This window comes from Camelina sativa, chromosome 17 (assembly GCF_000633955.1).
Source record: "Camelina sativa cultivar DH55 chromosome 17, Cs, whole genome shotgun sequence".
In the NCBI taxonomy this organism is placed as follows: Eukaryota; Viridiplantae; Streptophyta; class Magnoliopsida; order Brassicales; family Brassicaceae; genus Camelina; species Camelina sativa.
The window spans coordinates 10,915,270-10,928,227 of record NC_025701.1 but is presented as its reverse complement, the minus strand read 5'-3'; the positions used below and the strand labels follow the sequence as shown (position 1 = coordinate 10,928,227).

Sequence of the window (12,958 nt, the reverse complement as noted above, 5' to 3'; positions counted from 1 at the left end):
AGTTTCTCAATCTTATATAGCTCTGGGCTAAAAACCTTATGTTGTTGAGGATCCCGTGGGGGAGGCCATAACACGGAAGAGAACTGAAGACCATCGATCCACCTCTCAGATGAAGTAGCCGCCGCCATCACAGAAGACGAATTCCAAATAACTCCCTTAAAAGAGGCAACAAAAGCGCACTACTACTACTCTTGATCTTCCAACACCTTTCAATACGTCGTAGTTTTTAACATACGCCAGCAAGAACAATCATCACTATACAAACACCTTTTTTTTATATATACTACCCAACACACTGTACAGTAGGTAAATCGAAAGAAGCTGAGTTTTACAACGCTAAAATCCGTGTAGACGCTCCTTCCTGTAGATTACATCAAACAATTCAACAGAAGAAACAAAAAAATTCTCAATCAGATTAGACAAGACGAGATTTGTGATACAAAAAAAAAAAAAAAATTGAAAAATCAAACAACAAATCTAAGATGAGGAAAAAAAAAAAAGGCAAAGAAGAAGAAGAAGAAAGACCTGCGAGGAATCTTCCTATGAGATTGTTTTTGATTTATCTCAAACTCACTTTGCTTTTTTTCTAGCTTTGAGGATATTTTTTTGAGAGATCGGAGAAAAAAAAGATTCTGAAGCAAAAAAAAAATACAGAGAAGAGATTTGAGAATGTGGTGGTGGCCTTTGGAGAGGAAGAGAGAGAGAGAAAGAGATTTGGAGAGGCTTCTCCACTCGGTTTAAGATTTTCCCGTCCGGCTGACGTGTCATCGATATTTCCTACTAGCCTTTTGCCACGACCCTTTTTTTTTTTTTTTTTAATGCGCCCATTGGAAGTTTGGAACCATGGCACATAACAACATACCACCACCATCCTGGCTAATCACCTACATGTCCATTCCATATACACACTATGGTTATAAAAAATTTACCATATTGAAGGTATCTATCTATATGATTCATCCTCGCTTTCACGCAAACGCTCGTGCTTTTTAAAAAAAATTATAATCACAATTTGAATTTAAATGTGTACAGTATATTGTATGTTATTAACAAAAATTGCTTAAATGTTTAAATAGTAAATTTTTAATGTTTGATTTACTCTAAAGTTTTGAGGTAAGTTTGTGAAAAATTATGGTTGTTTTCAAATAGAACTAGAGAGATTCACAGTATGGCAATATTTGGTAAAGAAATTGGACAAGTAGTAGTAATCAGATATTTATTTTATTACATTTTAAAGGTTTGGTGGTCATGACTGTATTATTTTCCTTTTTCCTTAAATTAAGTAAACTAACATAACTTCTCATGTGATTTGCCTAAATTAGTTAATTACTTTCAAAACAAAAACTAGTGACATGTGTCCACAGATATTTTGGAAAGAGCTACGTTCAGATGCTACGAGGTGTTACGTACACCTTCTAATTTTCCGACCGTCGATTCAGTAACGAGTGAGTCCCACCCACACAAAATTCCTTTTGGAAAGTTTCGGGCAGCTTACCCTGAAACAGTTTCGAACCGTCCGATGGCTGTAGATCAACGGGTAGCTTCTGAGATCAGCCCGTTGAGAAAATATCTAAATGGGCCTCACACACTCTCTTCTTCCTTTAAGATACTTATATATTAAAATATTTCCCCCAACTTGTCCTACTCCATATAAACAAGTTGAACATAACTTAGATGACGTGTACCAATCATAATGGAGCAAGAGATCTATGGACGTTGATCTTCCTCCTAAAACAACAGACGTGGCGCAATTAGATGCGAGCAATATATTGTTAATGATCTCCATACGATTCCCCTGATTGGTCGTGTCCACTTGTGTTCTGTCTGGATGGCTTGGCTGGCTGGTTGTCTGAACATGGTAACATAACTGGGACTTTTTCTGTCGTTATGTACCATGTATCTCATCGGCTCAAACCATACGTGGAGAGTTATGTAACTGGCCTGGTGGTAATAATTACGGTTATAGGCATTTTTTATTTTTTGTGTACTAATTAATTATTATATTTTTTTTTTTATCACTGAATCGACAAAGCCCGATTCATAGCCAAACCCTATTACGCGGGGTAACGCGACTTAGTGGAGTCAAACTCCGGTGGGATCGGTTACAGAGATGGTGCTGTAACCACTTGACTAAAGACACTTCCCCTAATTAATTAGTTTTATATAAGAAAACTTATTTACTTCTCTTTTTTTTAGAAAGGGCTAACAAATATTAACTTACAACAAGCTTATAAAACTGTTTTAAGGAGAAATTACTGATTAGAAACTAATCAAGATGGTGAAGTGTTACATTAATGTATCATGCTGATTAATGATTATAGTAAACGCGTTTCGAAGTTAGCTCAAATTTTGGTTTATGTTTTTACCATTAGCTTAAAAGACATTAATTTTAAGAAAGCTACTTTGCCTACTTTTTAAAAAAAATATTGTAAATATAACATTTTAATACCATGCATGCTTTTTATAAAGTAACATTATGGTGGAGAAATTTTTATAAGAGTTGTATAACTTTTTCGAAAAGTCGTATTCTCAAATTGTAGACATTTCGCTAAATATATTATATGTTTAAGTTATAGTCCAATGAATTGATTCTTTGGTGGTTTAGCAAGCGAGATATTCATTACCCCTTTCATTGTCAACAAAACCTTTAAAATCCCATTATTTTTTCTTCAAGTTATTACTCTACTATAAAATTTATACAATATACAACTTTCTTTTTCGACTTTGACACAAGATACTTTTATTCACAGAAGGACCGTGACATGCATCAATCAATTTACTATAAGAAAAAAAAATTGAGCATAAAACGCAACCTCGAACAACTATAAGCTCAAACTTGATTTACTCATTCGGTTATGCTTTAAATTTGAAAAAAAAATCATTGATATATATATATATATATATATATAAGTGTAGTAAAGATGACTGATTAGAGAGATTTTTTTTTTTTTTTTTTGTCACTGTCATCCGATCATAGTTCAGATGTGGTGTTAACATAAAATACTCCCTGACCTATCATAATTTTATTTTTATCTCAACTCAAAATAGATACAAAGATCTAAAAATTTTAAAAACTGTCAAATACTAGAAACAAAGAAACCCTATACTACGTTAATCTATTTCGACGTATCAAAGAGAAAATGAAAGTGGATGGAACAATCTAGAATCGAACAATGAATGGGAAAGATTAATAATAAGTAAGCTGATTAAAAATATGTAGAAGGTGACTGAAGTCAACAAATGATGAGGCAAACAAAAGGGTCGGCTCGTGTAGCTCCAATGAGAAGGGTCAGACACATTTTGGACGGTGACACGTATCAACCCCACTCACTCTCTTCTATCATTTCTTAAAAAATCTTCTTGTGTGCTAAAGCAAGCATGGTCAATTTGAAATTAGCATTCATGTTGACTTTTTAATATCTTTTACATGACCAGAGCAGAGATTGTTCATGTACCATCCCAAAAATAAAAAATATATATAAATGAATATTATATGCAAAACATGAGTTTTTTCTGAATAAATTAATTATATTAGATTCTTGTTGTGACTGAAAGTATATTCGATCAACATAAACCATTCTTAACGTCATATCAAACATGTATTTTGAAGTTGAAATGTGACAATCATTGAATGGCTTGTTCCAATTATAAAAACATAAAAGAGTCTCTTCTTTATATAATTGAGAGAGTTTCCAAAAGAGAGTATGTGTGCATATAATTGATATCAACCATGTCGAATACTACTTTATATAATTGAGAGAGTTTCCAAAAGAGAGTATGTGTGCATATAATTGATATCAACCATGTCGAATACAAACCACAAATTTTGATGTAGGACAAGGACACATTCGAATAAATTCATTACTGTATACACTCACATCTGGATTCCTGTCAGTATATATCACTGTACTGCTACCAGCCTACCATAATCGAAGGCGTTGTCCCTTGTTGCTGACCATACTACGGAACAACCTAATTTTCAAGTAGAGTTGGGCAATTGGAAATTTGATTCTTTTCGATTCATTTTCTACCAAAACATCAGAACATATACAATTTGAAGTTCAGGTTATAAAGAAAAAAAATAATAATCAGAACATCTATCATTCAATCATTCCCCCCCNCCATCAATAACATGCACTACGTAGGTGGAGTTAGTACGGGTGGTACGGTGTTGCATCGACAACTCTATCATCACTATATATGTCGCTACACGTGCATCCTGGTCATACCACCCAATCATATTCAGACCTAATTAACGAGAATAGATAACACATTCGTGAGAAAAAAGAAGAAGTTAATTTCAAGCTAGTCTAAGACGCACACTAACAAGATCCCTTACTCAAAGATAGCATGGTCATGTTGATTGGTCGGACGCGGTAAAATTTGTGTTCAAGGATCCATTTGGAATTTCCACGTTAGGCAGAAGATTTCGGAGGTCGTTGATTTGAACAATTTAATTAGGAATTCCAATTAAAAGTTCACTCAGATTAATTTCTAAAACGACTAATCGGCTAATTGCAGATTATTAAGAAATCTTCATTGTCCAACTAAGTTAAAAGACACACAAAAAACATAAACTAAGTTGAAAGAAAAAACACTGCTAAAAAAAAAGTGAAGAAAGACTCGATAACAAAACTAAAGAAAAAGCAGAGTTCAGCAAAAGCATTGCAAGTTTCAGTCGGTGGTAGAGAAACCAAGGTCATGATCAGGTTGATCAACAGATAGCCTGAGAACATCCAAAGCCTCAGATACTTTAGACTTGAGTGCCTCTGGTGACTCCATCAAATGCAGGATCTCAGCTTGATCCATCTCCAACAACATTCCTGTGACTTTAGCCACGTGAAGTGGTTCATGCCTTTCCACAAGTGGGTAAAGTTGCTCTCCAAGCATCTGTGCCAAACCAATTATTATAATATTTAAATGAACAACTAAATATGCTTTGTATATCTTAATAAACTATAGATAAACCAAAGTATGTAAAAGCAAATGAAAACAAACAATGAGTTAGCTGAGATAGAGAGAAAAGAGGCAAACCCGAGTACGGTCAGCTGGACTAGCAGAAGCTAAGGAAGAAGTGAGCTTAGAGATTGGAAGGAGAGGAGCTTTCTGATGAGAGATTGAAGAAGCATCTCTTGGCAAAGGCATGATTGGAGGCAATATACCTTGCGGAACACTCGAATCCATACCGTTCCTCCCGTTACTCGCCCCGTTCATATATCTCATTCCCGGGGTCGGGTTACGGTGCATAAGCTGTCAATCCAATATCAGTTTCATGATTTTTCGAAACTATATATAACAAACTCTTTTTTTAGTTATAAACATACTTGTTGTTGTTGTTGGATGTGGTGCTGCATGTTAGTTGCACCTCTCCTGAATCCCATACGAGGACCGGTCTGAATTTGTCCTCTCTGAAGCGGATACGGCATGATGAAATTGCCAGGACCAGAACCTGGACGCATCCCTGGGATGAACTGAGGCTGGAAACCGTATCCAATGGGCTGGGACGGGACTAGACTTGTTCCGTTCTGGCCTACGTACATGTGTTGAGGTGGACCAGGCATTGGTCCACTTGGCGGGTGATGGAACCCCGACATTGGCCCTGGTGCTCTAATCTGAGAAAACAACGCCTAAATACAAAAACAAAACGTACGTATATAGTTACAACTCACAACACATACGATAACAAACACATATCTTTTTAATATATGAAAAGAAAGGTTAAGAGACCTGTAAGTGTGCTCGTCTATCTTCTTTCCGCTGCGCAAGAGCTATGTATAGTGGTTTCCTTCCTATCATCTTCCCATTCATTTCACTCAGCTGCATATTGTCATATGTGTTCATCTCATAGATTACAAAAGAGACCAAAGATAACAGAATAATATACAACAGAGCTTTAGAAACTCACAGCTCTTAAAGCTTCTTCAGGGTTGGAATAAGCAACAAAACCAAATCCTCTGCTCATTCCTTGTGGATTAAGCATAACCTACATTTAGTTAGGGGAATGTGTCAAAGAAAACGTAACATCAACAACAACACGAATGTATGGATTTATAGTAATTATAGTTATTACCTTGGAAGAGGTTACATTTCCAAACTCAGAGAACATTTCCTTGAGTTTCTCATCATCAACGCTATCATCAAGATTCTTCAAATACAGATTCGCTCCCTGAGATTTCTCAAACCTGTTTATCCTCTCCTGCTCAAACTTCCTTCTTAGCTCTTCCTCTCTCTCAGACTTCTTCTGCGCCCTTCCAACGTACAACACATCTTCCCCTAAGCTAATCCCGTTCATCTTCTCAACCGCGCTAGCGGCTGCATCCGTACACTCAAAGTTCACAAACCCAAAACACCTCGAGGTCCCGCTCTGGTCCCTCATCACAACCGCACTCGATATCACTCCAAATTTACTGAACGTTTTCCGTAGCTCGTCCTCACCAATCTCCTTTGGGAGATTCTTGACGTACACGTTAGTGAAACGTGGTGTAGGGGCGTTTTCATCCCTAGCGCGTTCTTGGCGTCTGATGAAGTGTCCCACGTAGACTTGCTTGTCGTTCATTAGCATTCCGTTAAGCTTGTCAATTGCGGCTTGAGCCGACTCCTCCTTCTCGAACTGGACAAATCCGTATCCCTTTGACCGGCCAGTCACGTCCATTGCCACTTTGCAGGAGAGGATGGTTCCAAAGCTTGAAAACGTCTCGAACAAGGCCTTGTTGTCGATTGAGGCATCAAGGTTCTTGATGAAAATGTTCCCTTTGCCGCTCAATCGCGTGCTTGGATCACGGTTAGAGAGCATGATCCGAATAGGCCTATCAAAGAGGGGAGTGTAGTTCAAAGCCTCCATTGCACGGTAAGCTGCATATATAAATCACGTCAAACATAATATAAATAAGCAATAATAAAATCCTCCTCATTGTGAAACTAGCATCTATGATAGTTACAAGTTTAGTTATACGATGAGGTGGGTACTGAAAGAGAATTTTAAACAAACTAATCACGTTTTGAACAAGTAGATCATAAAATAAGAGACTGATACATCAACTACTTCTACAAATTAAATTAATGTACTATAACCATTTTTCTTAACACTAAGCAATTCAAGTGGTATAGAATTATAGTATTTACCATCATTAGGGTTACTGAAATTGATGTAGGCATATCCCAAAGAGCGACGGTTCTGATCACGACAAACTCTAACCGAGACAACAGTAGCTACATGTTTGAACAAATCAAACAGATGCGCTTCGGTCACTCTCGGGTCCAGATCTCCCGCATAGAGCGACGAGTTCGGGTGGGTTTGATCGGCCACTGCTGCCACCGTCTCTGGAGAGGGAACCGGTACTGAAACCGATATCTGAACCGAAGTTTGAGCTGTCGGACTTGGAACCTGATCAACCATTGTCGCCGGTGCAACACCCGTTGCAACCGCCGCTGCCATGTTGGTGAGTTTTACTTTTTACGAGAGACGATTCGTGAATTTTTCTCGTCTCCGGTAAAAGGAAACAAAAATAACCAATTCTAAAAACAAAAATTGGAAGATTTGTTTTCTTTTAGGAGGTTTTAAAGTGAGAAAGAGATTGTGTTAATATATTTTTTTCTTCACAGATTTTAATTTTATTTGTTTTTAGGAAAAATTTTATTCTTATTTTGATTTTTTTTCCTTTTTTAGTTTTCCTCTAATGATCGAGAGGAGTGAAGAGAAGAGATACAAAATCTAGTGTGAAGAGTTGTGTACGTGTATTTATACATAAACTAAGTGTGACCTTTGGATCCGGACAAGTAACGATTTAGAACAGGTCAGTGTTATGTTTTACCCTATTGTTTCGCTTGTGTTTTGACTGATTTTAACATAGGTTTTTATTTTTAATTCCACAAATCAAGAATGTGAAAATTTGTGTGTGGTTCTTTTCTTACCACTTTTTTAGAGTAGAGCTTACGATCAATTTGATTTGGTCGTCGCTAAGATATCAATCTACATTACTATAAATAGCGACATTAAAGTATTTTTGGATTCTTTTGACCAAATATTGGGTTTACGATAGTTGGATTGGTGATATTTATTTAGTTTTAGATTTTATCAGTTTTTTTTAATGAACTAGAGCTTCCTTCAAATATATTTAAATAATGCTGCAAAATAATACATTAAGAAAATCATGGATAATGGAATTCTTTTATAATTTATATAGGATTTTTTTTCCTTGAACATTGGAATTGTTTGGTCTTTAACTTTAAGATTACAAATTCATTTTAAATATCCACAACTAATATATGGATTCATGCTATTTATTAGTCTAGATTGGAGTAAAAGATGGATATCCATGTATTTTTAGGAGTGGAGACTGCGACTCCCAGATTTTGCCATGAATAATGTACCTATTTACATTAGCAATAATAATAGGAGTATAAAACTATTATTGGATTCTTTGACAGGATCATACGGATTATATGATAAACCATATTGAGTTCTTCATATACATAGACTAAATGAGGGGTATACATACATACATTGTCACGTAATCTTTTTAATATATATACTGTGCAATAGCATGGGTTGAACTTTATTTTATAACAAAAATTATGTACATATTTTGTATATTAAAATAATTTGTCATATTTTTTAAAATTTTTTTTAAACAATCTTATCATATAATCTTAACATTTTACATTTAACCCGTCGTCCGTTAGACAGATCATAACTCAATATATCATATAATTTATTACATATATAGAAACATTCTCATCAAATAACTGAAGATTCATTCCTATAAATTATAATTTATTTTGAATTATCTTATGTTTTGACATATGCATTACAAAAATACATTTGTTGAAATCATAAAATCAAACATTTAAACAAATTACTAATATTTTTAAATGATTTTTTTAAATAACACTTCTTAATATTTTTTTAAAATAATAATCTAAAATTAATTTCATCGTTAGACATCCAGTTTAGTAATCACATTTAACTATCGATTTCACCGTAAAACCATAATTCACCTTTTCATGGATTGGAGTTAAAAATTTAATAACAAAAATAATATGAGCATCATATGAGATAATATGTATATTGGTTAGTATTTTAAATTTAACAATAAAAATAATCAGTAAAAAAATCAGTTAACATCCACAAAAATTTTGGAAATCCAAAAATATCCTAAATATCATTCTTCTATATGTCATAATTTCATAAGTAATACTTTTGTCATCAATTAACCAAAAATTCATTCCTATAAACTCATTTTTTCTATTTTTTTTTCAGGTTTCTCATATTACTACATGCATTAAAATTTATAAAATAAAACATGTAAAACTATACTAATACACATCATGTATTGATTTTTTTTAAAGTTCATTATTCTTTCAAGACTTTGTGTATTTAATTACAATAAAAAATTAAATTACAACGATAAATACAATTTATATCTGACTAAAATTATGTTAAATAACTTATGTTATTCTTTTTAACTTTATTATTCATTATTTATTGATTAATATACATGCTTTATAAATTAAGTTTTTGCTTACACATATCAAATTATATTAAAAAGACACAGTTAATATAATAAGCATAAAATGAAAAATATATTGATTTTGTTAGTTTTCTTTTTTTTTTTTGATTTGGAAAAATATATTTTTTAAAGTAGAAACATGTATAATTTTGTAAATTTAATTAGCTGTCATGCTACATTTATAAAAAAAAAATTGACACTTATGTTATTCGTTTTAACTTTGTTATTCATTATTTATTGATTAATATACATGCTAAATAAATTAAGTTTTTGCTCACACATGTCAAAGTTTATTAAGAACACACATATAATATAGTTAGCATACAATGAAAAATATATTGATTTTGTTAGTTTTCTTTTTTGATTTAGAAAATATTTTCTTTTAAATATAAAAATGTAAAATTTTGTAAAATTAATTAGCTGTCATACTACGTTTATAAAAATAAAATAAAAATTGACACGTGTCAACATCTAATCAATATATTTGACACGTGTCACGATCTTGTAAATGAGTAATTTTGACATCAAACTTTATATAATAATAATTCTATATGACACAATTAATATATCATATCAAATCTATATCTTAGTATGAATTGAAAATACAAAAAAAAATTAACAAAATATAATTCGCAAAAAAAAAACTGAATCAACATTATTTAAGATATGTTTGTTATTTTTTTAATCTCATAAGTACTAATTTTACCTCATGTCTTAATTAATTATAAATGGATGAAATTTATAAAATAAGAACATATATAAAGATATAGAGACATTCATATCAATTAACCGAAGACTGGAGATTGTGGAGACTGGAGATTGTAATTGTGGCATCCAATGTAGTTACAAAACATGCCATAAAAACAGCCCAATAGTTCACCGGTCCAAGAAAGCAAATATTTCCAGACTTAAAAGGTCTCTAAATCCATGTGTTCTTTAAGTATTCATGACCAAAAATGTTGATTACAAAAGTAATTGCATTTATGCCCAGAGGAACAGGCTACGTTTTGTCACACAATATACAAAAGAAAGCTATGGAACATACAAACTTATAATAGTTTTGAACTTTTGTGGTAAAAGAAGTTAAAAATGAAATCACACAGCTTCACATACGCAAAACCGCAGAATGAGTGCGTTCATACATATCTCCAGCCCTGCGATGACCCATGAGAGTTCACTACGTAGCCTTTAATTTTAACTTTGCTTCCTCCAAACCAAAGATTAAAATGTAAAAAAAAGGAATTACATAAGAGTATATATGTTTATAAGCTTGTTTGAGTATCTAATCAATCTCCTAAGATAACGTTTTTTAAGTCTTAAGAGAAGAAATAATCTCTTTGCATAGTCCTAGCTTACCGATTACTGTTGTTCACCAGAACAAGGTAGAGCGGGTCAAGAGGAGAGAGACGGAACAGTTGCACGACAATGGCTACGCTAGTGCCAACGCTGAAAGAAGTATCAAATAAAACATGAATGAAAAATGTTCTTATCCATCAAGAGTCTTAAGACTTTGAGAGAGAATTGTACCTGCCAAGACCTATCAATAGAGCAACCCATAGAATCCCAATGATCCAACTAGTTTCTTTATAGACAACCCAAACCTGAAATAAAAAGAGTAAATGACTAATGGAAGAGCAAAATATGTAGCAAAAACAGTTATAACAGAGCTTATATAGCTTATAGGCTATTGTTATTAATCACCATCCAAAGCACTACTCTAGCCATTTTGTAGAAAACCAAAAGGAGCAAGAGATGATGATACTTTAGTTATGATGTAGTGAAAGATTTGGGACTTACTGATAATACCGCAACATGAATGTAGAAGTTAACCAATAAAACCACCATCCATCTGTGAAAAAGGTTTAGCCAATGAATTAAAGCAAAGCAAGGGACAGATGATTNAAAAAAAAAAAAAAAAAAAAAAAAAATGCAGAAAGAAATGAAACTCACGGGTATAGAAGCTCCATGTGGAAAGGAGAACCATAAGTCAAGATAGTGTAAATCAAAGCTCCTAGCATCACACATCCTAAAGCACCAAACGCAAATCTTGCAGTGACAACAAGAGAACTCTTGTCTCTCAAACCCACTCCATCCCTAAACAAGAAACACATATTTCCATACATTGAATAAATTGGTCTAGAACTCTCCCACACACTATACAGCAGATAATGAGTTCAGCTTGGAGAACAGAATCATTACTGTAACTCTAATCACATCAATTTATTAAAGAGATAACAAAATGAAATTGAACTCACAACAGAGAAAACAAGTTGAAAAACCAAAATGGGAAACACATACTTGATTGAATCTCGAAGTAACAAATAGTACATAGGATCTTCCGAAGCTTCTTGAGTTGTCAGCTTAAGAAGTTGAAGAAACAGATACACACAGGTCGTGAGGCTGGAAACAAAAGACAAAAAAATTTACAACAAATTCAAGGTAATGTAGTCTATATGATCTTGCTTCAGAATTCAGATGATACCTTCCAAAGATAATAAGCAAAATGGTCCAAAGTATTGAACCAGACCATGTAGACTCCTTATACACAATCCAAACCTGAATTCAAGAAATAAAAAAACAAGTAAAGATTCAAACTTTTAATAAAAAACAAGTAAAGGTTCATCAAGAATTTCTGGAAAGCTAGATATAAGCATACCGCTATAGGTACGATATTGATGTAGAAATCCAAAATTGTCGTAACGAACCATCTGAAATAAAAACGTAACGAAACGAACATGAACAAACATATCTTTGTATTGTGTGAAAATAAAGAAAGAGAGGAGAATTTGGGGGTTTTACGGTGTGAAGACATCATGACGATCAGGTAAAGGAAGGCCATCGGTGATGATGGTGTAGACAAGAGTCCCGAGCATCACACAGAACATTACCGGTAAAAACACTTTTAGTCCGGTTACTAAACTAGTCGTCGCCATTGTGTTAAACAAACAACAGAGAGAGACAGAGAGAAGAGAGAGAAATGAGAGAAATCGAAATAGATTGACGACGATTCAACTGAAATGAATACGAAGGAGCGAAACCAGTGGGGAAGGAAGCGCCACGTCACCCGCCTAATTGCGTAACTGATATTTCAGACCGAACCGGATTCGGTTAATTACGGTTGTACCGGACTCATAAGGTTTTCGATTTGCATAACAAAGAGTACAAAAAAAATTATTACATACAAAATTGTTAATCACAAAAATATCAAAGATGATGATGAACCAGCAATAACCAAAACCTTACTTTGAGTTTTGTTTTTGGTCGTCTCATCATCAAAATTTCAGTCACAACAACAACAGACAAAGCAAATGAAATGCACAGATCAAGAGAGGAGCAAAAGATGTTTCTTTAGCTAGCAAGCACAACCTCCTCTTTGCTCAGGCTCCGAACCAGTCTCTGGAATCCCCTGGAAATATCTGTAACACCGATAGAAAAGACTCAATTGAAAT

General features: G+C 33.7%; 3 protein-coding genes across 7 annotated transcripts in view; all 3 read right to left on the bottom strand.

Annotated features, from left to right (window-relative positions):
- Window positions 1–779, bottom strand: part of LOC104756625 (protein GIGANTEA) — a 7,222-nt gene extending 6,443 nt beyond the window's left edge. Inside the window, exons 1-2 of one of the 2 annotated variants that reach the window (XM_010479241.2) lie at window positions 526–779; window positions 36–361 (exon numbers count right to left, since the gene is read on the bottom strand). In XM_010479241.2, coding sequence (XP_010477543.1) covers window positions 36–128 — 93 coding nt within the window. In that variant the 5' untranslated portion in view covers window positions 129–361; window positions 526–779. The remainder of the gene's footprint in view (window positions 1–35; window positions 362–525) is intronic. The other variant, XM_010479243.2, reaches the window with a different exon arrangement.
- Window positions 4,488–7,696, bottom strand: LOC104756624 (polyadenylate-binding protein 3). Its single transcript, XM_010479240.1, has 7 exons — window positions 7,123–7,696; window positions 6,071–6,852; window positions 5,906–5,983; window positions 5,728–5,817; window positions 5,325–5,627; window positions 5,035–5,250; window positions 4,488–4,890 (listed from the first exon to the last, which is right to left on the bottom strand). Exons 1-7 carry the CDS (start codon window positions 7,433–7,435, stop codon window positions 4,675–4,677), a joined length of 1,998 nt encoding a protein of 665 aa, XP_010477542.1. The 5' UTR covers window positions 7,436–7,696; the 3' UTR covers window positions 4,488–4,674.
- Window positions 10,423–12,921, bottom strand: LOC104756623. 4 transcript variants are annotated; one of them, XM_010479238.2, is made up of 9 exons: window positions 12,309–12,921; window positions 12,166–12,217; window positions 11,992–12,065; window positions 11,808–11,909; window positions 11,460–11,603; window positions 11,307–11,358; window positions 11,037–11,110; window positions 10,866–10,955; window positions 10,423–10,716 (listed from the first exon to the last, which is right to left on the bottom strand). In XM_010479238.2, the coding sequence occupies exons 1-9, from the start codon at window positions 12,440–12,442 to the stop codon at window positions 10,704–10,706; spliced, it is 735 nt and encodes a 244-aa protein (XP_010477540.1). In that variant the 5' UTR covers window positions 12,443–12,921; the 3' UTR covers window positions 10,423–10,703. The 4 variants fall into 4 exon arrangements, with proteins under 4 accessions (XP_010477540.1, XP_010477538.1, XP_010477541.1 ...); XM_010479236.2 differs by having other exon boundaries at window positions 10,423–10,712; XM_010479239.2 differs by having other exon boundaries at window positions 10,423–10,707.